The sequence below is a fragment of the Calonectris borealis genome, chromosome 1 (assembly GCF_964195595.1).
Source record: "Calonectris borealis chromosome 1, bCalBor7.hap1.2, whole genome shotgun sequence".
Lineage (NCBI taxonomy): Eukaryota > Metazoa > Chordata > Aves > Procellariiformes > Procellariidae > Calonectris > Calonectris borealis.
Genome location: NC_134312.1, coordinates 182,486,492 through 182,514,464, shown reverse-complemented (window position 1 = coordinate 182,514,464; position 27,973 = coordinate 182,486,492). Strand labels below are relative to the sequence as shown.

Genomic DNA, 27,973 nt, shown 5'->3' with positions numbered 1-27,973 from the left:
CTCCAGCCTTGGAGATGTTAAAAATTTAATGGAAAAAGGCCTTGAGCAACCTGCTCTTGTTGACCTGGCTTTCAGCAGGGGCTTGGATCAAATGATCTGTAGATATCCCTTCCAAATTATTTTTTCCATGGTTCTATAATGAAGTATTTGTATTTAAATTATCTTATTAAATTCTTCGATTTATCAACCCTTAAATAACACTGTGCATAGAAGAACATGAGAAACTTCCAGTTTCTTTTGTCTTCACACAGAATCATACCGATTTTGTGCTTTGAATAAAATAATACGGAAAGCGAAAACACTATCCAAATAAACTCTAAGGAAGAAAAGTGGTCACTGTGGATGCCCTAAGGCAAGATCCCGGATTGTATCAGCTCTGATAGGACAGGGGAAAAAAAAAAACAAACAAAAAAACCCAAAAAATAACCCCCAAAAAACCCCAAACCTTTTTCCATTTAGTTTTTCACCAGAACAACAGATTTGTGCAGATGAGACAGAGGTAGAAACAAATTAAAGAAAAAATTAGTAACTAGGGAAGAAACAGAATATTATATGCTGTTTGAATATATTCCAAAGAAAAACCTCAATTTAGGTGTGGACAATATGAATGCAGAAAATAGAGAATATAAATTCAGCTGCTTTCATTAAAAAAATTAGCTTTGCAAATATAAAAAACCTACAGTTCACAGGGGAAAAAAAAGATTCCTGCAGTGATTTATTAGTCAAAAGTTTATGTTAAGAGGCTTTTTAGCTACAGGTTTCTATTTAATGAGAAGCTTACACTGAAATATTGGGATTTAAAGTGTCATTTTCCTTACCTGAATCATGGACTCTGACAGCTGTGTTTCGTCTACTTCCAATATCATCATTTTGATTTCCTCATAAGGCACTCGGAAAGAGCCAAGGAAAATTGCTAAAACAAAGATTCAACACATAATGAAGAAAGCAAGACAAAACCAATTTTTTTTCTACTTACAAAACACCAGTTAAACAGGTTATAGCATCCACAGGTTAACAGACACTATGCAAAGTAACACAGATAAGAGATAACGATTTAAAATGTATTTTTAATTACTGTTCTCCTACAATTCCAGCCCTCTCCATCCATTTGTTATGCACAACATCCAGCATCACAGAAGACCTCCATAAGCAGCCAGTGACAAGTCTATTCTCCAGGATAATCATTGCTATTATAGTATTTTGTGCTTAGGTGACAATTACCTTTTTCTTCAATGGTCTTGTCAGAGTTTTCTCATAAAAAAGCCATGAGAAACCAAAACCATATAAACAGTTAAAAAACAAAATGGTCTTATAAAAACTGTTTATTTGTTCACCATAATCCAATCATTTCCTATTTTATCTCTGCCTGCATTTAGGAACCTGTTCTTTATAGAACTCCCCTCCGCCAAAACTTTATCATCTTTATTTGCGTATTATTGCATAATACTGAGTATTATCTATGACCAGACATCTTGTAGACATCATTGTCTTTTTTGCTGGGGGGAAGTGAGAGGGGTGGGGGGGTTTGAGGGGCAGGCAGTATTCCTTGATGAATATGTTGAAAATACAGATAGATAATTAGATATATAACTGTATGCTTGTACTTCAATATATACAGAAAAGAATAATTTCAGCCTTAAAGAAGAACCTTTAACTGTTTTCTGGGTCTTTTCAAATGTATTTCAGTTGTATCAACTCACATGTTTGGGCTTAACACCAATTACTGTGCATATGCACATATCATCACACACTTTAAACAAAAAGTGGTTACAAGGCAGTCAGACAAGAGAGAAAGATATTTTTATGGAACATTTATACATTACTCTGTCAAAAAAACAGAATTGACTTACACAGATTCTGTGCAATCTTTGAATCCAAAACTTTTAATTCTTTGATTCGTTTCTTAATGGATTTCTTTTCTTCAAAATCCTCCTCCTCTTTTTTTACTGCCAAAGTAAACACAAATACACTCATTGTTAACTCTTAATATTTAGAGAAAACATTAATGAATTCAGAAAACATATTTGCTATCAAGCATAGTCAATTCACAAAGAAAAGAACATATCATAGAACATACAGACAAAAAAATACAGAGGTTTTGCATTTATTGCTTGTATTCTCAAAATTTTTGCTCTTCAGTTAAATTGACAGCATGTTAAGCCTTCTAGAACAAGATTTTTTTTTAATATATAGAAATTGAATAAAGATGCTAATGTTAATTGTACAAATGGTCTGAAGTCATGAAAGTCATACTTAAGATACCATGCAACATACTTCAGTCAGCCTGGCCAGGTTAATATTCCGAATTGGATTTTAACAATAACAAATCTTAAAGAAGATATGTCAATATGTCTCAACACTGAGCAATAGAGAACCAACCCAAAACTTGTGACCGCTTCTGTCTAAATATATGCACCAAAATTATCAAAGACCACTGGCTCATTAAAAAATTAACATTACCTTAGAACGTAAATATATACCTATTTTCCTTCTCTTCTCCAAAAAGATGTATTTTTAAATATATGATGTAATCACCTTATTATAAAATACCACAAAGACAAAGTGATAAACGTACATTAACATTGCTGGAATTTTTGGCTTATTCATTCTTTTCAGAAAATAATTCATACAAATAGGATCTCCCAAATGCATTATGTAAGCTGAATTTATTTCTCATTATTCACACATCATCATAAGAATTTCACTTAAAATAACAGCATAGGCTTGATAATGTATTAGTAGGAATCATTCCAATTATTATGCAAACAAACAAAAAAGACCAAAACCACACAAATCTTTCCTTAAATCCGATCTGGTTGTCCTTTTTTATTTGTTTTCTTCTTTTTTTTTTTCCTTCTTTCTTTCTCTCCCCCCCAGCACAAATCTTCACCATCAAATGTTATTCATCCTATGTATTACTATTGTTTATCGAATTCTCTAGTTCACAAGTGAAATTAGTTTCCAAGCTTTTACAGCATGATTGTTCCAAAATAATTTATACAAAATGCTTCAAATATTTGAGAGTAGAAAATATGTTTGTCATGGTTTAACCCAGCAGGCAGCTAAACACCACACAGCTGTTTGCTCAGTCCCTGCCTCCCACTGGGATGGGGGAGAGAATCGGGATGGGGAGAAGGGGGAGGGCGGAAAGAGTAAGATTCATGGGTTGAGATAAAGACAGAAAAGGGAACATAATAATAATAATGGTGATGATAAAAGAATATACAAAATAAGCAATGCACAATGCAATTGCTCACCACCCACCGACCGATATCCAGCCAGTTCCCGAGCAGTGGCCCCCCAGCTAGCTTTTCCCCTTGTTTATATACTGAGCATGACATCAGATGGTATGGAATATCCCTTTGGCCAGTTGCCCTGGCTGTGCCCCCTCCCAGCTTCTTGTGCACCTGGCAGAGCATGGGAAGCTGACTAGGGTAAACACTACTTAGCAACAACTAAACCATGAGTGTGTTATCAACATTATTCTCATACTAAATCCAAACCACAGCACTGTACCAGCTACTAGGAAGAAAATTAGCTCTATCCCAACCAACACCAGGACAATGGTGTAATAAAAGTATATGCTACTGACTTCAGAAGATGGATATAGATGAGAAGTCTTGTCAAGAAGATACAGAAGATATATCTTCTAGCTTCACTGATGAGCCAGAAAACTAGATGTAACATGAATTATCAGGAGGATTTCCCTAAGTTGAAATTACTTCCGTAAATTTTGAGAGATCTTTGAGAGTTATGTCAGGATGGATGGGCTCTGAGCAACCTGATCTAGTTGAAGATGTCCCTGCTCATTGCAGGGGGGGTTGGACTAGATGACATTTAAAGGTTGCTTCCAACCCAAACTATTCCATGATTCTTAAAAAATGTTTTTCTACACACAATAAATTTTGCGTAGGATTGGAACACAGACTCTTGAGGTCTTTGAGCTTTGCTGTCTAGGATACTACCAAAGAGATAAGAACTTCAAGACCTCACATGGGGACTGAAGAAATTGGATTCTAGTTCCTTCCGAGTTGGTGAAGACACAAATTTGAGTCATATCCCAAATCACTTTTAATCCTCTACACCTGCTAGGCAGCATGATGTTCCTCTTGAGGACATGCCACAGTGCAGAAAAGAACCTGGTATTCTGAAAAATGAAATTACTGAGCTAAGACATAAAGCAGTCCTTGGAAGAAGAAGGACCAATATCCAGGGCCCCAGCAAATGGGTTACAGAGCCACAATCCTCCTCTTTTGTCTTTCTCCCCACCTTACCCACAACAACCAGTTGGCCTTGAATTTCTTTTAGCATAGATTTAACAGAAAGGTTAGCATTCCCCTGTCCCAGGAAAAATGACACACTGCTTACTACACATGTAAAAGCAAAAGAAGTAGGTTTTAACCACCAATGTGAGAACTCAATACCCCATGTTCAAAAGGAACAGAATGACATTTGAGCTACTGGATAAAAAGGAGGTTACCACTAAAGCTTCACTGTTTTCTGGTTATACTTTAAGAAGAGCCCCTACTGAACCCAGAAGGGCATGTCAGGGGCTACAGATCTCAGTATCATTTTCTCCTGTTTTCTCCTGCAGTTACACACCTTAACGGACCTCTCAAATTTCTTATCGGCTACATGCTGAAAACAGTCATTCTTAAAAAATCATTTTGAGTTGCCTGCCTTATCAATGCTAGAATTGCAGATTCCACTAGAAGACCTGGGCATCTCTGTAGCACAGGTTCCATGCCATCTTCGTGCCTTACTTATCTGAATCATAATGAAAATACAGTAATGCTTTATGGTTACCTTGGAACTTTGCAAATCATCTTTTTACAGGAAACAAAATAATTTCCTTAACAGTCGCAATAAAAAAAGTGAAGTTATCTGAACGTATTGATTTACTTAAACTTGCCTTGACAGCCTTGAACTAGATACTAATAGGGGCTGAAATAGAAAAAATACAAGTATGTTTGCCTTTTCCAGCACTAGAAAGCCATATTTATGCATTACAAGTCTTATAACAGAGATAATACACAGATACACAAACATACAAAAAAGTCAGCAGTTAAACATGCACTATTTTAACTCCCAACTTTCAAATCAAGAAACAATGCTGCAAATGAACTGGCTAAATCCCTCTGGAATTTTCACCCAGCAGGGGGTTACGCACAATATTACAGCAATACTTAAGGTATCGCAACCCTGAGGAAAAAATTTATAAGCATAGAACATATTTACTCAAGGAACTTCTGCAGGAATTGTATGCAGAGTTATAAAGTTATGCAACAAACTAAATTACTGCAAACTTACGTGATACTTCTTCAGGAGAATTCAGGTCACATCCTTATGTAGTTGGCAGCAGTAAGAAGCAGAGGATACATATTACTCGTCTTCCCTATTGAAAATGTTACACTTTCCAATGAAAACTCTGATACCTCCTACCGTCTCTAGAAATTTTTACCTCATTTGCTTATTAACTTATAAGGGAGGAAAGAAAAAAAAGAGAGAGACAAAACTATTTATTTCCAACAAGAAAAAACAGAAAAAGTCCACTGGGGGGGAAAAAAAAGGACAAAAAATTAATAGAAAGATCTGAACAGGTGAAGTAAATATCTAGACTAACAGGAAATCAAAGAAAATAAGCAATTACATTTTTATCTGGGGAGGGCACTGGAGCAGGGACGAAAGTATACAGAGAGTAGAAAACGGAAAACATCTGCTTACACTGGAAAAAGAGGAAGTTGCCCAGTGAGAGTGGGCAGCTGCTGCAGAAAGGAGGTGACTATTGAGCGAAATAGATGTAAGACTAATGTTGTCATGCTAATGAGAGAAGAATCAAACCAGGAGATCTTAAAATGCATAGACAGCTCTCATGGCTCCAGAAGTTGGACCATCATATTAAACCATTAACTTTTTTAAAATCATGTCTTATTTCAGATATACAACTGAAAAGAAACGTTACATATCAAGAACCACACATCCTTTTAAGTTCTGTCTATATGTTACATCTATCACATTGGGGGCATACACAGTTCAGCATCTGAACCGGGTAATTTTTAGTCAGTAGTACCTCATCTGATGCTCCGACTGCTCTGCCCTCTCAGGCTGGGAAACAAAGTGCTAGAGCACTTTGAAACACACAGAATTCATCTCACACCCTTCACCGTTCCTCTTATCTCCACAATCTCACATCCTTATTAACATGACTCCAAAATTAACAGATGTGGTTGCCAGTGTACAGATGGACAAATACCTCAAAGGAGTTTTAGCTATTGGAAAGATTGCTTTTACTCTCTCCTTCAAACCTGAATATGCAAATTAAACTGAGTCAATTACCTCCACCTGTAGCAATGACCTGACTGAAATCAGAGTCCTGAAGGGAGTAGTGACAGGACTGTTTTACAAATACAACACCACAGTTGGAAGCCTAGAGAATAGCATTTCATAAAAATGTGGATTGAATCCTACGTAGCTACTCCATAGAACTCTGAAACAATAACATTCTTGGTAGGTGCCACTAAAATAATCTGTACATTCATTAACTGCTATCCACTATTTCCATTTCTGCCACAGGTCCTGTGCTACCCACAATCTTTTTGTAAGAAAAATCATGGCTGTGCATCTGTATGCTAAAAAAAAAAAATCGTCTAAAATACATCATCCTACTGAATAAAAACAAAAGACCCTTGAAATACAGGCTTCAAAAGTAACATGCAGATCTGAACATGTATTTTAAAAAGTCTGAATTCCTAGTTCAGTTGAAACTTGAAAACTACATTACACAGAAATCTACGGAACACTCAATGGAGTTATTTTGTCACTAAGTAACACAGTGAACAGAAAATTATACAAGACCTTACACCTTTCTTACCCTCTTAGCTAAGGCAACAGTCATCTTGCAGTCTGTCTTCACTGAAAAATGAAAGAACAGGCCTGGGGTCACGGGCTCAAAGGATGTTCCCATACCGAGTCTCATTATGAAAGTACATGTCTACCTCATCTGTTTAGAAGTCTAACTCTTAGAAGTAAATGATAGCTTGTGCCCCATATAGTAGGATACTCAACTGAAAGACCTGCATTCTTTATCTTCAAAAATTTTTCTGGAATCAAAGGAATAGATCTCATAGAAGATGAGGTTGTAGCGAAATAACAAATGCTGCAGAAGTTCTTAGTTATTCAAAGCAAAAATGTGGAATAACTTGCTACAAATCACAGAATGATTGAGGATGGAAGGGACCTCTGGAGGTCATCTGGTTCAACCCCCGTCACTCAAGCAGGGCCACCTAGAGCCAGATGCCCAGCACTGTGTTCAGGTGGCTTTTGAATATCTCCAAGGATGAAGGGAGACTCCACAACTTCCCTGGGCAACCTGTGCCAGTGCTCAGTCACCCTCACAGGAAAAAAGTGTTTCCTGATGTTCAGGAGGAACTTCCTGTGTTTCAGTTTGTGCCCATTGCTTTTGGTCCTGTTACTGGGCACCACTGAAAAGTGGTTGGCCCCATTCTCTTTGCACTTTCCCTTCAGATGTTTATATACATTGAGAAGATCCCTCCCAGAGCCTTATCTTCTCCATGTTAAACAGTCCCAGCTCTCTCAGCCTTTCCTCATAGGAGAGATGCTCCCATCTCTTCATCATCTTCATGATCCTTTCTTGGACTTTCCCCAGTGCGTCCACGTCTCTCTTTTACTGGGGAGCCCCGAACTGGACACAGTACTCGAGTTGTGTCCTCACCAGTGTTGAAATCAAAGGCCTGACAAGGAATACATGTCTTTTGGCTGACAGAACACGGTCTTTTGAAGACTCGGCCTGTTTTAACAGCTCCACAACTACTGTCCCACAATATGACGTGCAACAAAGCAAAGAAAAGTTTAGTCTCCAAAAAAGGACACTGACAAGCCTATTTCCTAGACTGTGACGCTACACAGATGCCATCAGCCCCATTTGCAGATTCCATACTGTGTTGCAGGGTTCACCAGCACAGTTATTTGTAACAATCTGCTTCAAAATAGCAAAGAAATTAAGAACTAGATCTAAATCATTCTGCAATATCACTGAAAACACCTATTTGCTTTTTTTATAAATGAGGATACTGGACACAGCCCGCAGCAGTAGGAAGAACACCTGAATGCTGAGAGGCCAGAAAGCTTGTAAACATTCTTTCCAAACAGAGCAACCAACTTTAAGATTGTATCAACACAAATGTTAGCCTCAGGGACTGTTCATCACTCCTAGTAACCTAAACCAGCCTTTTTATGGGGTACAGACTATATTTCAAGTACTATGAAAAAGCTTTCACACTCAATCTTATTTTACATCTACATATATCTAAAACTTGAAAAATCAGTATGAAGCTATTAACTATGGTAGAAATATAAATAATACTTCACAGTTTTACCTGTCAGCTTTGAGACTGAAAACATTTCCATTACTTTACAAGTTGGATTGCAAACTCCTAGAAACTACAGGTACTTGCTATTCTTCTTCGTGTTCGTGTCCTGGTTTCGGCTGGGATAGAGTTAAATTTCTTCCTAGTGCTGTGTTTTGGATTTAGTATGAGGAGAATGTTGATAACACACTGATGTTTTCAGTTGTTGCTAAGTGCCCTCCTAGTCCAAGGACAGCTCCCGTGCCTACTGACTGAGCTAGGTACACAAGATGGGAGGGAACATAATCAGGACAGTCAGCCCAGCTGGCTCATGGGGTATTCCATACCATGTGACGTCATGCTCAGTAGATGAACGGTAGGCGTGATCCAGGAAGTACCGATCGCTACTTGGTTATCGGTCAGCGCGGGTGGTGAGCAATTGCATTGTGCATCACTCATTTTGTATATTCTATCATTATTATTATTATTATTATTATTATTATTATTATTATTATTATTATTATTATTATTATTATTATTATTATTATTTTCCCTTCCTTTTCTGTTCCATTAAACTGTCTTTATCTCAACCCACAAGTTTTTCTCACCCTTACCCTTCCAATTCTCTTCCTGTCCCACTGCGGGAGGGGGAGTGAGCAAGCAGCTGTGTGGTGTTTGCCTGCCTGCTGGGTTAAACCACGACACCAAGATAGAAAAACCAAAAGTAATTAACATGGACGTATAAGGTCCTTTATTGCAGGAAGACATAGCGATAACAGGTATAGGCTGACTGATCACATAACAGGAACAGTACACTAGCAAGTGATTAACCAAATGGACTTGTGTTTGTGCTTCCACCCTTTTCCTCCTCTTTTATAACAATGAACACAGGAGTTTACAGTTAGAGAGTACTGCTTTTAGGAAATTAGTCAAGTAGCTAAACTAAATCACTATGTTTTTTAAAGCAGAAATAGCATCTTCATTTTATTTTGAAACCTAAGTGTTATCATACTGACTAAACAGTTTCTAAATAATGTAAGTTCATTCATAAACCAAAGACATTAAGCTCTCACATTTTTTAATGGCAGCTGATAAAATTCTGAAGAAAAAAAAATCAACTCTGAAATCCTATTTCTTAAGAAGTAACTATCTAAAATACTCCCAGAAATATGGCATATACAAATCAGAAGAATCTTTTTCTTAGTTACAATCTGAACACCTGCTTGGCTCCACACTAGAACTGAAAGTTTTAACCAAGACTGATTCAACTCCTGGAAGGATTTTAAATGTCACTAATTTTCCTGGGATAGGAAAGGAAAAAGGGGCTTTGAGATGAGCTTTCTGCTACAATGGAGTTTGCTGTACAGGGAAAAGCAAAACATACTGACGTTCCCAGTCTAGTTCCAGTAGACACATAATTCTGCGGTTTTCAGACCTCCCCATTTTAAGATATATTCGTACCATCAAGACTTAGCTGTTTGTGCTTACAAGGCTGATCCATCACTTGACAGAAGCTATCAAAAGCAGAATAACAGGACCCGAGTGCAGTTGCATCCGAGGGGAGCATAAGTGATTCAAGAAGCCGTAATGTTACTTATTACCCTGTGAAATGGAGTGACAACTGTTCAACTCAACTTTTTTGGCTCCAATACCTGAAAGGAGATAGAGAACCACACAAAAGTGTTGGACAAGGAGCCAGCATGGGTCAGCATGGGACAAGGCAACAGAATGAGCAAGATCCAGTTAAAAAGGCAGTTAGAATTATAACTACGCTGCTGCCTCCAGAAACCTCTTCATAGGAATAACTATGCCTTTTGGATCAAAAGTCAACCTCTTCCAGGCATCAATAAGATGCAGAGGAAAAAGTACAAGAACAAGTCAAGCACACACTTCTTTGCAAGTCTCCATATATTTGCCTTTCAGAGGTCGCCCAATTCCAGAGCAAAATGTTTTCATTTAATAGTCCTCGACAAATTGTTCTTCCATGCATTTGTTTAATTGTTTTTCACACCTAGTAAATTTTAAACATTGAAGTCCTTCAGCACAGAGTTCCCATTCTTAATTATGCATTGTACAAAGAAAGACTTCCTTTTATTTGTTTTGATAATCTTGATCCGTTTTGCTGTACCTCTACTATACTTTTTATTAGCGAAAGGAATCACACAAAGTATGCAGGATATGGGCACAGCTTGAACTTGTAGAGTGACACTTTTTTTTATTATTATTTTGTTTTTCTTTCCTAACAGTTCCCAAAATCCTATTTGCTTTCAACCATTACTGAGACAGAGAAGACTTTGCCAGTATATCAGTAATTTATTATATTGTTAACTAATTCTACCCTTTATTAATGATTACCTACAATATGTCCCCCATGGGTATCAATTTCACTAATTGTAGATCCTCAAACCCCAGAAACCTTTTTAAAAACTATCATCACATTTGTCACCTTGCTTCCTTTCCTCTGATGCTGGCATACGTTCAAATAATAGTTTACACAGCACAGTTCATAGCTCAGCTGTTTCATCCTTCAGTTCCCTTAGAAGTCTGGGGTGAATACCAACTGGTCTTAGCAATCTGTTACTGTCCACTTTATTGACCTATTCTAAAACTTCCTCTACTGACCATGCAAGTTGTGATTCATCCTCCAACACAATGCTCCCCCCAAAGACCAGTTTGGAGGCAACTTCACTATTGGACAAACAAAAATAATTCTAAGCTTCAGCATTTGGAAGTAGGAAAGAGGGGTGCTACTCAAACTTTCTTTCTTCCCTTTGGAAGACAGATAAGAAGCAGTGAATCATACTTTTGTATTGCATTTTTATTAAGTCTTTATCCATGCTCAAAATTCACTAGTATGAAAATTTTAACACCTTAGCTCTGACTCAGCAAAACAGTAAGAACTAGAACAGCATTTGAAACATACTGAGGTCCCTGGAATTTAAATACAAGCATATACTCTTAAGTAAAATATGAACGAAAAAGAGACGCTCCAAGATGTGGCTTCTGCTGCTTATAGATTTTATTTAGTACATGTTAAATATCTTTAATATGCTGCAGTATTTGTATTTCCCTAACTATGTTCTGTTGTTGTTTACAGGTAAGACTACTAGTTAAACATTTTTTTTAATCTTCTAATGAATAATTCATTACCTTGCTTGATATCAAAACCCTTTCAGCTTCACTAAATAGTTTCTAAAAGTTGGACAATGACTTGTTTCTAGACCAAAGTCCAAGGTACAAGCTAATTTTAGATCTTCTTACTGTGCAATTTTTCAAACTGTTAACATTTATCATTATTTATTTACAAGAATAAGTAAAAATATCTTTTTCCCATTTATACCTTAATTCACTACACTGTCAACATTGTTTCATCATAATCTTTACTTTCAATTCAATACATATGTTTCCAGTCCTTGAGTTTCAAAGACTGAAAGTCTGGAACGAACATACAGCAATTCAAGTTTTTTTGCCTTCAGTTTCTCATACAACTACCTTCGTTCAAGTTAGGCTTTTAATACAAAAGTACACACTTAAACAAGGTTGACTTGATGACTACAGTTCCCTTTAAGCAGTCCTTAGGACTTGCACTTAACAAAATAACTTTCAATGCCTTACAGACTAAAGTATAAGCTTATGCATTGTAGATTCTTAAAAACACAGAAGCTGATAAAAAGTAGGGTATGTTTTTCAAACACCCCTATTATTATTCATTTCTGTTAACACTCCAACAGAAAACAGTCTGTAACAAATAATTTCATGAGAGGAAAGCAAGAGCACACCTATAGATTCATTGGACAAACATTTCCTAAGTTACTTGCAAATTATTACTTTATCATTGTCATTATTACTTTATCATTGCCCAATCAATAAGATCCTTGAGGTCATTTTCTCCAGTCAAACAGGATTTTGAAAACAGAGAGTCTCCAGGGCACTTCCTATGGCCAGAAAACAATTCCCCATATAGAAAAAGATACATAGTGCAACATATTTTAAAGCTCTAGTTCTTCTCCCCGAGTTCTGCAAAAGGCTTCTCTATTCTGCGTAACTGTCTCGTTAGAGCAATTAACTCTTGCCATAGACTCTTTTGTTTATTCCCCTCAATGTCAGTGTCAAGTTTTCCACTACAAAAATTTCAAATAATACAAGAATTCAAGTGCCTAAAGCCTACAATTTTACAAGTTTTCATCTGTGGACCACACAAGACAGAATGTAAAGGAGGGGAAAAAAACAACAACAACCAAAAAAAAACCCCAACACTCAGCTTTGTAGAACACAGAGTATGGCAACAATTCCAGTTAGTGGAATTGTCATACATCTCCTGTTTAAAGTTTCCCTCTCCTTTAAATTTGCAATTCCTAAAAAAAAACATTGAAAACTATACTAGTCTGCAAAATCATCACTGAAAAAAATCTTAATTTTTCACTAAATTGATTTAATTAGCAAGAAAAGTTGTAATTGTGCTTCACAATTGTGAAGTGCAAAGGAAAGATGAGTCAGAATACTTTTCAAAATAGAAAAAAAAATAGACTGGCTTCAGATATAAATAATGAGAACATGCAATGAACATTGATTCCATTACTTTCAAATTACCTAATTGCCCTCAGAGGTTTAGATAGAGTTTGTCTGATATATTATTTTATTGCACATACTGCATGCTTACCAGTTAAGACATAATATGTACATTTTTATGTCCATAAATGTAAGAACCTCCTTTTTTTGTCTTGGTTTTATGCAGTATATGTAGGACAAACAAATTTACTTCTTTGTATTACTGCCAGTCTTTAAAGTCATATGCTATTTCATCCTAAAAAATGAAAGAAATTTGGAGGATTACAGTTCCAGCAAGGTACTCAAGAAGTACACTATATATTTACAGTTGAAATACCTTTTTTATAAATATGGAATACATTTATTGTTCAGATAGCAATCTCTATAGAGACAAAGTTGAAAGACAGCATCTGTTTTGAGATTTACGAGTTTGCTAGCAAAGAGCGTATTTTATATAACAGAAGTGAAATATTCTGTTCAGTGTACAGGTACTAAGTGTACTAAGAAGTCCTTTGGTTTTTTTTACACTGAGGTTTTACACTGAGAAGACAGACTGTTTTCCTATCTAAGCCATCTTAAGCATATCTCACTTTAAATCCAAATACTTGGACCATCAGACATCAGGAAAAAAATGCTATCTTAATGACAAATTTCTTTGTTCTAAATCATTCTTTGACTCATGTAAATTTTCCTACCCATTTAGTTAAAAATAAGTATTTACACCAAACGTGTAAGTGTCTACATATTAGAAAAACAGATTTTTGAGCATTAGTTTGTACTAAGAAAACTACAGATCACCAAATAATCACAAAAACACAGACCACCAAATGAAACACTGAAGCAGCTTCATCCTGCTGGGGGACTTCAACCACCCCGACGGCGAGCTGTAGGCAATCCAGGAGACTCGTGGAGTGCATTGAGGATAACTTCTTAAGCCAGGTAATAGACAGCCCTACCAGAGGGGATGCAATACTGGACCTGATGGTCACCAACACAAGTGAGCTAATCGGTAACGTCAGCCTGGTCCGCAGTGATCGTGCACTGGTGGAGTTCACAGACCTGAGGGATATGGGTCAGGTGAAGAGTAAAGTCAGGACTCCGAATTTTAGGAAAGCAAACTTCCAGCTGTTCAAGGAGTTAGTCAGTAGGATGCCCTGGGAAACTGCCCTCAGGGACAAGGGAGCAGGACAGAGCTGGCAGATCTTTAAGGATGCTTTCCATAGAGCGCAAGAGCTCTTGATCCCCAGGTATAAGAAATCAGGAAAGGAAGGCAAGAGACCAGCATGGACGAGTCAAGACCTGCTGGTCAAACTAAAGGGCAAGAAGGAAATGCATAGGGAGTGGAAGCAGGGACAGGGAAGAGTATAGGGACGCTGCCTGATTGTGTAGCGATGGGGTCAGGAAGGCCAAGGTGTGAATGGAGCTGAACTTGGCAAGGACATAAAGAATAATAAGGCGGCCTTCTACAGGTTTGTCAGCCAGAAAAGAAGGTCAAAGAAAGTGTACCCTCCCTTGATGAGCAAGACTGGCAAACTGGTAACAACGGATGAGGAGAAGGCTGAGGTACTCAACAAATTTTTTGCCTCAGTTTTCACTGGCAATCTCTCTTCCCACACCTCTCGAATGGATGGACCACAAGGCAGGGACTGGGGGAGCAAAGTCCCTCCCACTGTAAGAGAAGGTCCTGAGGGAACTGACTGAAGTAGTTACTAAGCCAGTCTCCATGATATTTGAAAAGTCATGGCAGTTAGGTGAAGTCTCTGGTGACTGGAAAAAGGAAAACATTGCACCCATTTTTAAAAGGGGTAGAAAGGAGGACCCTGGGAAATACCGATCTGTCAGCCTCACATTTGTATCATTTATCTGGACTTCTGTAAGGCCTTGGACACCATCCCCCACAACATCCTTCTCTCAAAGTGGAGAGAAAAGGATTTGATGGATGGACTGTTTAGTGGATGACGAATTGGTTGGATGGTTGCATCCAGAGGATAGTGGTCAATGGCTCAATGTCCACATGGAGATCAGTGATGACTGGTGTCCCTCAGGGGTCCATACTGGGACCAGTACTGTTTAATATCTTCATCAATGACATAGACAGTGGGATCGAGTGCACCCTCAGCAAGTTGGCAGATGATACCAAGCTGAGTGCAGTCAGCATGCCTGAGGGATGGGATGCCATCCAGAGGGATCTGGACAAGCTCGAGAAGTGGGCCCCTGTGAATCTCATGAGGTTCAACAAGGCCAAGTGCAAGGTCCTGCACCTGGGTCCAGGCAACCCCCGGTATCAATACAGGCTGGGGGATGAAGGGATTGAGAGCAGCCCTGCCGAGAAGGACTCGGGGGTACTGGGGGATGAAAAGCTGGACATGAGCCAACAATGTGCTCACAGCCCAGAAGGCCGCCCGTACCCTGGGCTGCATCAGAAGAAGCATGGCCAGCAGGTCGAGGGAGGTGATTCTGCCCCTCTACTCCGCTCTGGTGAGACCCCACCTGGAGTACTGCGTCCAGCTCTGGAACCCTCAGCACAGGAAAGACATGGACCTGTTGGAGCAGATCCAGAGGAGGGCCGCAAAAATTATCAGGGGGGTGGAACGCCTCTCCTATGTAGAAAGGCTGAGAGTGTTGGGGTTATTCAGCCTGGAGAAGAGAAGGCTTCGGGGAGACCTTACTGCAGCCTTTCAGTACTTAAAGGGGGCTTATAAGGAAGATGGGGACAGACTTTTTAGTAGGGCCTGTTGCGACAGAACAAGGGTGAATGGTTTTAAACTGAAAGAAGGTAGGTTTAGATTGGACATAAGGAAGAAATTTTTTACACAATCAGGGTGGTGAGCCACTGGCACAGGTTGCCCAGAGAGGTAGTAGATGCCCCATCCCTGGCAACATTCAAGGTCAGGTTGGACGGGGCTCTGAACAACCTGATCTAGTTGAAGATGTCCCTGCTCATTGCAGAGGGGTTGGACTAGATGACCTTTAAAGGTCCCTTCCAACCCAAACTATTCTGTGATTCCACTAATCATAGTATGCAGACATTGCAGAGCACTGCTGGTAATAGATGGGAGTCCATTCCTCCCCTCACACACTTAGCTTTCCTCCTGGCTGCATATTTCTGCCATTTCTGAAAAAGCCAGCATAATAATCAGGCTGCTTCAAAGACTTCTTCAACTCATTAAAATGGCAGAAAAATTATCAAGCAAAAAATCAAAATAGAGGGTAGTTTTCTACCAAAGTAGCAAGTTTGATCAGCTTGTGGAGCACCAGAGCGGGGCAGGTCATGTAACAAGGAGCAGGGCAAAAGACATCAGTCAGGCCTCTTCCCTTCAGCATCAATGAACTGACGCATCTGCTCAGCGGCTCACAGACCACCACCCCGTGATCCCGGCTGAGCAGAAGCTGGCACTGCATCTGAAAGAGGCTGTTCCACCCTTTTTCCTGACACTTTACATTGACCAGCATACTTTTATCTGTATAGTGAATGCCAGAAGCTATTTTTCAGTTGTGCCAGTTCCCTGCCCAGTTCACTGCACGGCCACATAAACACTTGTGTCAAACAAGAAAGAGAATTGGACCCCCCATCTAGCAGCACCAGATTGACCTGTCACTGAAATATGGCACAGAACAAATTCATGAAATTGGCTACCACATTAAATTATAAACAAAATTACATATTTTCAGTTAAACATTTCTTTTTACTTAAGGGTTGTTCCTCTCAGAACGGTACACTGTAACACCTTAATAAGATAAACATTTTTCGTAATGTATTTGATCTTTGTTATTGTAAGATTTAAAGTTAACAAGTATCATCTGTATGTACAGCTAAGTTGAAGACACTTCTGACAGAAAAATGATTCCATTAAAATCTCATCTCCTTCCTTTAAACTATGGTTTTAATTTCACTTCATAAATCCATGTAGTGTTGTATAGTCTTACCAGCGCTCAGGTCTCACAACCAGTATTTTACTACATATCCTTATAGATGCACAATACCTCAAGGAACTCACAAAAAAGACAATTTATACTAGTTATTATGTAAAAGTCATTTCATCGCAGAACACGTATTGCACTATACAGTATGCTTTTGTAAGTACTTTGGCTGAACACAGATTTTCAAAGGGTACTCTATGTGTTCTGATGGTTTTTTAAATTCTTTTATTAACCTCTGATCTCGGCTTAGAACAATTCAAGATCTTTCCAGCAGGGATAAGGCTGGATAAGGCTTTCAATCTAATTCATCAAGTGACTGCACAAAAAAAGGACATGGCAGCAAAGGAGACGGGGGAGTGCAAGGGCAGGAATGAATGATCTGACATAAGAGGGACAAAAAACTTACTAAGCTACCACTGTCACCTCATAGCACTGTCAGCATCTCACGTACCAAAAAGGCGGGGGCAGTACTAACCTGACAGAGGACTCATCATTAGTCTGTGGGAAGAAACAGCAGTACATGGACTCCAAACTGAAAGGGCAGAGGGGAGAGAACAGCCAACTGGGATTACTAGGGAGGAGCTGGCGTATCCTGAATGCAACTGAATGAGGAAGCTACAGTCAGCAGCGGACTGCCAAGTTACACAGGCAGCGGGAGACCAGGAACATCAGCGATAATAGCACTTCCTCACACCAGTCCCTGAAGTACCTCAAAGCACCTGAAGTACCCTGAAGTGTGCCTGGAGATCTGCATGGGTCACTTCTACCTACCTAAGATATCGGACACCAGTACGTAACCAGGCAGTGCAGTATCTCTAGATCTCCAAGATGATGGCATTATGTTGAACAGCAACCTGAAAGTAGCAGTGGACTTGCAGGTCAAATGCTTGGGTTTGAGCCTTCAGAGCAAGACTGCTTATTCATTGTTACAACAATGTTACTTCCCTGGAAGCTGGGAAACCTGGGAGGCAAGCCAAGAAACAGCCAAATCACTGGGGATTTCCCATCCTGCAGTGTCTAGCCCAACCTCTTGCTCACACACTACTGCTGCACCTGCTGCTCATAAACATTTACCTTATGTGGTGTCTGGGGACAGGGGAGGGAAGATGAAGGAAAGCAAGTCTATCCCTTACTTGTAAATTTTTGCAACAATAATACTAACTATACTGTCATCTAATAAACGTAAAATAGGAACTCTCATGGTCCAAAGACCAGGTCACTGCTATATGAAAGCACAACATATACATTTTTCATATTTTTATTAAGTCTATCTTCAAAATATTGAGCTTTTTTTCTTAAAGATGCATTCACAAGATAAGTGTGCCTGAACCTCTCTGATCTAGGTGATTGGAACCAATCTGCAGTTTAAATTTATTCATGACTAGTTTATATCTATTTCTCTTGGTTTAAACAGTTCTTTTCCCTTCCTAATGCACTTCTAAAAGAATAAGAAAACATCTTAGCGCTACAACATGATCTTTGCTTTTTCTTAATTAAAAATTTCAAATCCATTTAATCTCTTCACCTGATGATACCAGCAGCTTCTATGCATCTGTGATTTAATCTGTCTTGAGTCTGGGACAATAGAACTGAAAGTCACATTACAAAGCGTGACTTGTAAACATATTAACAACAATGCTTCCCTACTGGAAACACTTCTGTGAAATCCAGGATTTGTTCTGCTCTTCTTCTCTTACCTTTTTTTCTTTTTTTCTTTTTTTTTTTGTAAACAACTGATACATACATATAAATACATACATGTAGATAAACCCAAGTAAAAATCACAGATTCTAGCGTTAACCTAAAGTTTGTGTTCACACTGTTAAATTTCAGGCATAATCACCTCTTAGTTTAGGTTCTGATACCCTAACTACAAGGAAAGACAAGTTCTATGCTATGCTTTTATACAATATAAAATGTATTTGAATGGACTGGAGAAGTGTTAGTTTATTTCAGATAGCTTCTTTCTCAGATGGTTTATTACTGGGTTTTTTGCTTTTATTGTGACACAGGTACACTTGCACTCACACTCTCTGTTCTCACACACCACCAGTACTCTGCCATGTTGTAAGGAGTCAGTCAGCTCCTATGGGTCTCCATAATAAAGTATTAGCAGATGGATGTTAGCAAGGTTACACAAAGGTAGTAAGAAACATTTTAATGACTGCTACAAAACTTTAACATAAAGGTTGCTAGTTGCTCTTCCTATCCCGCTGTCTTCCCCCCTCATCCCCCTAATTCCTCCCAACATCAGACACAGACCCTTTGGACTAAGTAGCATGCTGTTAAATACCAGTTAGGCAAAGACAGTAGCATTTAGCAACATGAACAAGGAATTGAACATATTGAAATTTCTTTGTTATGTGCCAAAAGTTCTGTTTAAATACAGACAAGTGAAGTTACAGATTAAGGTTTGTACAAAAAAGTCCTATGGTTCCTTCTTTGAAGATCATATACGTAGTATAAATATCTTGAGATGGCTTGAAATGCACTTAACTAGAACAAGTTTTTTCAGAATTGGTAGACTTAAAAGTAACAGCAAAATCTGCCAATCATACTTAAGTATTTGGCTTTGTTCCGAAATTTAATTTAATTGTGTTTCTACTACTCACCCAGCTTCTTATCTGTAACATCCTAACCTCCTTCAACTTGAGAATGCCTCCAAACTAAAAGTTCAGCCTTCTCTTAAGGGATGTAACACATCATTAAGACTATTTATTAAATAATTATTCCCAAAACTGATCCTTAAGAAACTCTACTAACAGCCTCATAGTCCGATGCACACTTTTTTGATATTCCACACCTCCTCTTGAACTTACCTATTTTACAAATCTGCAGCTAATCCCGCTTTTCATTAATATTGGCACAGTGGCAATCCTACTGCAGTCTAGAGGTTAAATCTATCACATTTACTTTGCTTAGAAAAATTATCATCTTCTCAAAAGAAATCAAATTTTATCAACTGTCAAGCATAATTTACTTTTCATATGCTGAGTCTGATACACATCCCTCCTTTTTTTTTTTTAAATCTACCTCTATATCTTTGATTATAATTTTGTAGAAAAACTGTTGAGTATTTCTGCGTATCATTGATATTGGACTACCGAATCTATACACAAAATCCTCTGTGATTTTTGAAATTAACTTACAGAGAACCTACTAAGCCTTTTTTCCCAGCAAAAATATATATAAAAACACCTCAGTATTCCGTTGCTACCACTAAATAAGACATGATTCCCTTGCAATCATTATATTTAAAAAATTATATACACCGTTCCTAATAAAAGCAATGAAATGGATTTATATAATTGAATAACGAAAAAAACAATTAACATAGTATAAGTTAAATTCAAGGTCCTTATGTGCACAACCCGAGTATTAGGCTGAAACAAAATACGGCTTCAGCCAACATTTTTCATTGCTAAATCAAGAACTGTCAATCAGCACATTTGTTTGTGTGGTCTCATTAGAGTACATTACCTCAATCTCAACAGTCATAGTAAAGAATGTGCAGAGCATAACTGTATCTACTTAACCTTCATCAACCAGCATTCATGCACCCTCATTAATTTTTTTCATCTCACTTTCAAGCATGACATGGCTCATACCAGAACAATAACTTGCTGATAATTGTTCAAGACAACAGCTGGGCAGGAACAGTGCAGAGGTGAGCTTTCTTATAGATTATAGGGTACCTCAGTGAATTACAATTAGTTTAAAAAGTCATCTGTCCTGTTCAGCAGCTTTGAAAAGAAGACATTTCATTAGCAACTAAAGAAATCCTAGCATATTTTAGGCTTTAATGATCCAATTGCATTGTATTTTGTAAGATAGGAATTTCTCCAGATCACATGACAAATATTGAAATGTGTGAGGTCACAGGTCAGTAGAAGATGTAATATTTATGAAATTGTCATGTGATATAAACTGAAGCTTAGCTTGCCATTCATTATTATGTAATTTAAATACTAATAAAATAACAAGAATAATTTATACAACTCTCAAATTACAAACCACCTTTACAAAACTCTCTGATGGTAACTTTACTGTACTATCTTGAAAGAAAATCAGTGTCACATTTAAGAATCTAACAAAAGAATTCAGATCAAGTACACAATGCTAAAACAAAGCACAAAGGAAAGAAACTGTATATATAGTTGCATAGTTGCATTCCATATAAGCTAAAGGAAGATAGAGCGCTTGGTTTTCTTAATATTGTTCTTTCTCTGGGGTAAAAAAAAAAGCTATCCCCCAATCTTCTGGTCTCCCCCAAAACTCCAAATATAATTAGCTGTAATTGAAAAAAGGAAATATCCATGGAAAATCCAACATATATCTCCCTTTCTGTGACAAAATATATATCCATCTAGTCCAGATTATGGTTATTATAATGTACTAATAGTAAAACACAACTAACAAGATTACTTATTAAAAAAAAAGGTTAAAAAAATCATTCAGATATCTGTATCTGTTAACAAACTATTGTGATAATGTTCCCTCTCTCTTCTACAAAAATCACTTCTTTTTTTACCCCAGAGAAAGAACAATATTAAGAAAACCAAGAGCTCTATCTTCCTTTAGCTTGCTTTTCCTTCCCCAAAACTCAGCCTTTCGAAAGTCAGAGGATAACTTTCTCTACATTTATCTCTAGTTTCTGAGGAAGTTGTTGAAATGGAAGTGCTCCATTTCAGCAACAGAAAAATCTCCGTATCTAGAGAAACAGTATTTCTTAAAAATTATTCACAGTTAGAAGGCTGCCTTCATGATAAAAATGTATGTTTTCTTTTTATTATTGTTAAGTGACAGGTATTACTAGTTGTTGTTTTTTTTACTATGATAAAAAAAATAAAGAAGTTTGGTGACGAAAGAAGAGCTGTAAAAATTAAAGCAGATTTTCAATTGCAAGTTTGGCTTCAGATGCAGAAAAAAAATTGCAGCTGAAGGTCCATTAGAAACCTATATCCTGCCCAAATTCTTCACTTTGGAATAAGTTAATACATAGGACTGCAGCAACAGGTAGTGATGTGAATTTATACAGGAGGTAATTATGTAAGAATTTTTTTTTTTTAATTATTAAAAAAAAAGATTTAAATTAAAATTTCCCATTGCCATAGGAAAGAGCATACATAATGACAGTATGGGAGACAGAGCAATCTGTCTATTCCAAACAGAATGTTGTACGAGTATCATTAAAAAAAACCAAAAATAAAGAGAGCACAAGACTGAGAGAAGGGATTAAGGAATTTTAGTAGTTGAATGATTAATAGTAGTTAGAAGATTGAATCAGTAGGTAGGGGCTTGATACTTTGTTCCTCACAAGGCCAACTTAGCTATGGTGTAAATTAACTGAGGCACCTCACAAGGACAGTTCCTGATAAAGCCTAAAAACTTGTCTCAAGAAGCCAGCTAAAACTGACCCTGCGGTATGGACAAAAGTAAGAAGACAACTGAGCCTGCGCAAGAACAAAAGGTTACTAGCGGTGACGAAGAGGAACTATAAGCCTTCATCCCCACGACCCCCGACGACCACCACTAGGAGGCAATGCGCAAGCACAGATGGGAGGGGTCTATGGAAATGACTTCTTGGAACTCATTTTAATACAAAGCGGAGACAGGTCATGCATATGTATAGGCGTATTACAAAACTTTATGAATATGTAATGTTTTACTGTATATATTTATGGTGAGTGCCGCGTTGAGGCGCGCACGACTTTGGTGGGACTACCCCCCGTGCCGCCCAGCGCTGAATAAACATACCTACTTTACAATCTCATAGATTGTGGAGTCCGGTTTCCGCACGTCAAGACCTAGTTTTCCTTTCTGCATCGAACAACCAGCAGTAAGTGTCCTTCAGGAGGCAGGAAAGATTTCAGGTACAGTTTAAAACAAGTTGTTTATCAATGAATTGTTTTCTGTAGCATCCACCTCCCAAAGGCAGCACCGAATAGAAAAGGACATCAATACTGCGATGCCAGTAGTACTTTGAGAAAAAAAAGTTATTTGCCAGTAACTGAAATTCTTTGAGATCTGTTACCCAGACGTACATGTGCAGTTATAGTTTCTAGCATAAGAGCACAAGTATACCATAGTATTTTTGCTGCTGCCATTTCTCAATTTCATAATAAGTCACCATATTCCTTTCTATATGTTCTTCCCCAAAGCTGGGCATGTTGCTGTGCAAATGTAGTGCATGATCTTTACTTTCATCCTCGCAAATTTGGAAATAGAAAGGTTTCACACGTACACATAGATAACGTCTTAATGAATTCCAATTACTGACAAGTAATCTCTCTCTCAAATAGTTGTTCATATAGGTGTTCATACTGTGGGCGATGAGAAGTTCTATTCATACACCATCATTTACCTGGAATAGCATCCTGGAGTTTAACTGCATAAATACCGCTCTCTCAAAAGCAATATGATGCTTAGAGGTATTGGCAACAGAGTAGCTGATAAAAGCATAAATGCACTTGAAGCAACTGACAACCACATTATTACCATAAAGATCTTTCCGTGTGGCAATCAATGCTTATTCATCCTAAATCCTACCAACTTCCCTTGTAACACTGCCTGATGTATCTACAAATGGAGCTTTCTGGGACCTCTATAATCCAGAACTTGACACACTTATGACGGATGGGTTGAAAGTGTCCTGTTTTGTTTTGGTTTAACCTGACCAATGTAAGCAAGAAGAGAGAGGTATTTAGAAATCTTCACTTGTTGGTGGTATTTTTCTTGGGGTTTTTTTTCACCTTTGCCCCTTATAAACATTTTACTGTCTACTTGGGTGTTGTTTATCAATAGTTCTCGCACTTCTCTTGCTTACTTTGGAAAGAGTAAGTTCAAGAGGTTCTTGCACTTCCCATACTTACTCTGGAAAATGGGACTGTGAACAGGTCAATGCTAACAGTGTTTTATGGAAAAGAGAAGGTACATTCAATTCCATCTGCCCATTATAATTATTTTCTCTGTTAGGGCTCGATTGGACTTGAAGTATGTCCAGAAATGCAAAGGCATATACCCACCACAGTTTTACCTGGACAGACTTTGGGGAGAGAATTTCAGCAAGAAAGCACACCAGAAAAAAACACTGGGGGGGTTGGGGGTGGGGGGGAAGTATCTGTGCATTCTGGATGGATGAACCTTTCGCTAAGTAGAAAGAAAAGCTTCTGCACATGTAAAAACAAGTGTCGTGGCAGCATCTATACGATGGCTCAATGTTACCCAAAATCAAGTGCAAGAAGAATGGGAGGATATCACACACTCATTTGGAGAATTTTCTGTTTTCTGTCTTCAGAGATCAAGACTTCTAAACATTATGCAAACATCAGTGAAGGTTGTCAGCTCTTCTCCTGCCATTCTTTCCCTCTTTTCTGCTAGCACAGAGGCAGAAAACACTGAACAGCTCCAGGAAAGAAAGTGGCCTGAACTCTGCCCGCAGCCAAATACACTGGTCTGCCTCCATTAGGCAGGATGGAGATGCTCATAGTTCAGACCATGAACCTCTGAATAAAAAGTTCTCTTTTTCATTTCCTTTTTGAGAACAAGCTTTAGAGAACTTGGTTCATTGATGCTAAATTCAGGCTAAGAACAGAAGAAAAGATACTGTGTCATAGCAAAATATTTATCATCTCACATTTCATAATTGGGGTGGAGGGCTTTAGAAGAACAGGTTAGACTGATATTCAAAATCAGGATGGTAATTCCAACTTGTATCTTTGCTATTCACTTAAAAAACTAAGCCTTTGTTTCTCAGAAAGAAAATAGGGAACTGCTGCCTTTTCAAATTTATGCAGCAGTTGGATCCCAAATGCCTTTTGCCCAGTCAACCTGAACAGAAACGTGGCTGTGTTTACCCTACCCTATAACAGGATGGAGGGACACTATACAGCAGTTTCCCACTTCAAAGTAGAGCCTTCAATTTTTTACTACTATGAAACAGTTCACACTAACGTAGTAGATAACCAGGACTATACTGTATTAGACATAGAAGAAATGTAAAATTCTACTTCCAAACTTTTCCAGTTATTTTACCTGTATTTGTTTCCATAAAGCTTCAAGTATTTGAAATAGCCACTAAGGTTATAAGTCAAAAAGATAGACTAATGTTTCAAAAGTTAGGTCCCCAAATATTGGAGAGTTTGTGCCATTGAAATTTCCAAAATGAACTATATTCAGTACCATCTCAAACCAAACATTGAGAAGGGATGTTTTTCCACACCATCCACTTGCAAAAATAGGACATTGAGACTAGAAATCCACTAGCTTATTCTAGCTCTGTAATGTTGATCTTTTTGATGTTGTTGGTAATCAGTACCAACATAATTCTTTCATTAGAAGTGGCTGGGACATGTACTTTATTTCTAGAATTTGCCTTACTATCAATGCACCTTTTCAGTCTGAATGAGATCTAGAAAATACTGAGACTCCACTTACTCAAGCTATCTCAACATAAAAATGATCCACAGAGTTGTCTTCTTGCATCTACTTTCTGAAAATAGATGCAAGCACATAAGCTACAAATAATAACAAATAACAACGTGGCTGTTCAATGTTTAAAATATTCTTTTTTTTTTTGTCCAGTTAACTTAAAATCAACACATAGATCTAGACTGACTATATGTGGCACTCGCAGACATAACTTATGCTTTTGTCAATCGATATCCAAAGGTATTAGTGTAAATGTAAACAATAAAATACTATACTTACATAGAAGCATAATTATTTCTAAACTATGATCTTATCTGAAGGATGGTAGAAAAAAAATCCTTTTTTATGCGTTAGAGAAATCTACAAAATATTACCTTATAATTTTATTCTGAGAACTACCTTTGAAAGCCTACCGATAAAAGCCTTTTCTGAGAAGAACTGATACTTTGGTTTAAGATGACATTAGAAATGTTAGAAAATATAAAGGTAGTATTTCTGTAATTCTCTGCAGGTATATTTAAAACCACAAGTTAACTATAATAGAAAATACATTTTAAAAAACTGTTACTGTTGCAGAGACTTGGAAAAAAAAATGTATACCTAAAGCTGCACAGCCATTACTTTCAACCACACTAAACATTAGATTTTTAACCAAATATTTGAAACAGGTCTAAAATCACAGTTCTAAACTGCAACACAAAGAGGGAGGGGAAAAAAGGATTCTTAGCTTCATAGTCACCACAGCCTACATATTTATATATCAAAAAAGCAGAGGTTGCAAGGTTTACAGAGAAGCACCAATTAGTAAGTTATTCAATATGACGTTAAGATCTGTTTCTAGTAAGAATGTAAGATGAGTAAAGTTTGGAATCTTTTTTAAATATACAAAAGTCAAAGTAATATAAGACATAATACAGGCTGAAAAAAGATCCAAGAATCTGGTTGCTATGGTGAAGACAGGAGAAAGCAGAAAATCAAAACGGCATGCATACGTAGTTTTTAAAAAGTATTTGGCTACAGAACAAAAAGATGTGATGCAAGAACGTAACGTGAGACATTAAACTGATTCCATATAATATATGTGAACTTAAATAATAATGTATACAAATACAGAAACATACATTGGAAACTTACTGAGAAATCTAAAGTAGTGCAGCGCCAGCGACATTTAACTGATCATTACTGTTTCTATTAGAAAATGACAGTGCAAACTATAATACCTGATCTTCATTAAGTTTTTGTTAGGAGAGTAATCTTGTTGACTACAAAAGGACTGCTTACATAAAATTTACAAAATCATATTACATTGATATGACATAATCACTAATAAATAATTACCGTTTCATTTACTTTGAACCTGTTAAGATCTAAGGTGACAAAATGTTTTACTGTTTTATTTTTGGATTTAACTTAAATGATCTCAGCCATAAAATGATCAGGCAGATTTAAACAAATGCTAAAACCCAGAAAATTTACCACCTTAGACTTAAGTAACTGAATGATCATATTTACATATTAATTTCAGATCAAATAGCAACAGTAATAGCAACAGTTATAATTTTGATCTACCTATTCTTACAAGTATATATAATCTCCTCATAGTAAGAGACTGAGGTTTAAAATAAGCTAGAATTAAGAAAACAGAGATGAACAATAGAAGTTACAATTATAATAGTTCAAATTTTTTAACTATATAAGTACTGAGATTTATTTTAGCACACAGAATGTGGTTTTATAAAGCATAAACTTTACTTCAGGAAATTTCCCCCTCCTTCCCCATATAAACTGAAAATAGCAATTAGAGAAAAATACAAACATGACTCAGGCAAATTTAAAAGAAAAAAAAGTTTGGTTTGCTCTAATAAGGGAATATTCATATTTCACATATCTACCACCCTAAAAGAAAGCTATATTCCACCTTAATTAAACTAGCACTGTGGAAGTAGATACCATACAAAGTGCAAAAAGCAGATAGTTTGCAATGGGAATGCACTAAGTGCAAAGCTATTGTACCATGAGCAGCTTATAGATTTAGTCTTGAATGTCCAAGAAAGAGGGGAGTATTTTTTCTCTCTGAAACCCCGATTACATTTGCATGCATGTACCGTTTTCTGAGACAAATCTCTGTGAAGGAACTTGATCTGGCACATGAAGCTTAATACATACGTAGCTATCGCATTACAGGTGAGGTCCCGGTTGCACAAGGGAACATTACACTTGATAAAAATATGTCAAATTAGTTTCTGAGAAAAAGTTGAACAAACCAGAATATTTACTTATTGAAAGCAGCATTAACACATCTTTCAAACTAGCTAGAAACCAACAAATAACAAATTAATTCATTTTTAAGTGTAATAAACAAATCTTAATGAACATCACAACTCTAGAGTGCTTGTAGGATAAACAAGTTCTACAGCTCTATAACTAAAGCCAGTGTCAATCAAGGTCACACAAAATCCCCATGTGAATAGAGTTGCCGTATTTAATAAATAAATCCAGGTATTATCAACAGCATTAACTTGTTGATAGGTGAATATTAACAACATAGTCCACGTTCTGTAGAAAAAAGTCAATTAAGAATAAAGAACTGCCTTGCACAAGTCTGTACTGTGCTCAAGTACAAGTGTGTACTTGTGTACAAGTCCTCAATAAGCTAGATTAATAGCTTTACATATTTTGCAACGGGAATTTATTAACTATCAGTCACA

The 27,973-nt window shown here is 37.3% G+C and overlaps 1 protein-coding gene across 1 annotated transcript in view; it reads right to left on the bottom strand.

Moving 5' to 3' along the window:
* DIAPH3 (diaphanous related formin 3) overlaps nt 1–27,973 on the bottom strand; it is a 247,827-nt gene that overhangs the window by 134,292 nt on the left and 85,562 nt on the right. Inside the window, exons 18-19 of the mRNA XM_075139146.1 lie at nt 1,851–1,946; nt 819–913 (exon numbers count right to left, since the gene is read on the bottom strand). Coding sequence (XP_074995247.1) covers nt 819–913; nt 1,851–1,946 — 191 coding nt within the window. The remainder of the gene's footprint in view (nt 1–818; nt 914–1,850; nt 1,947–27,973) is intronic.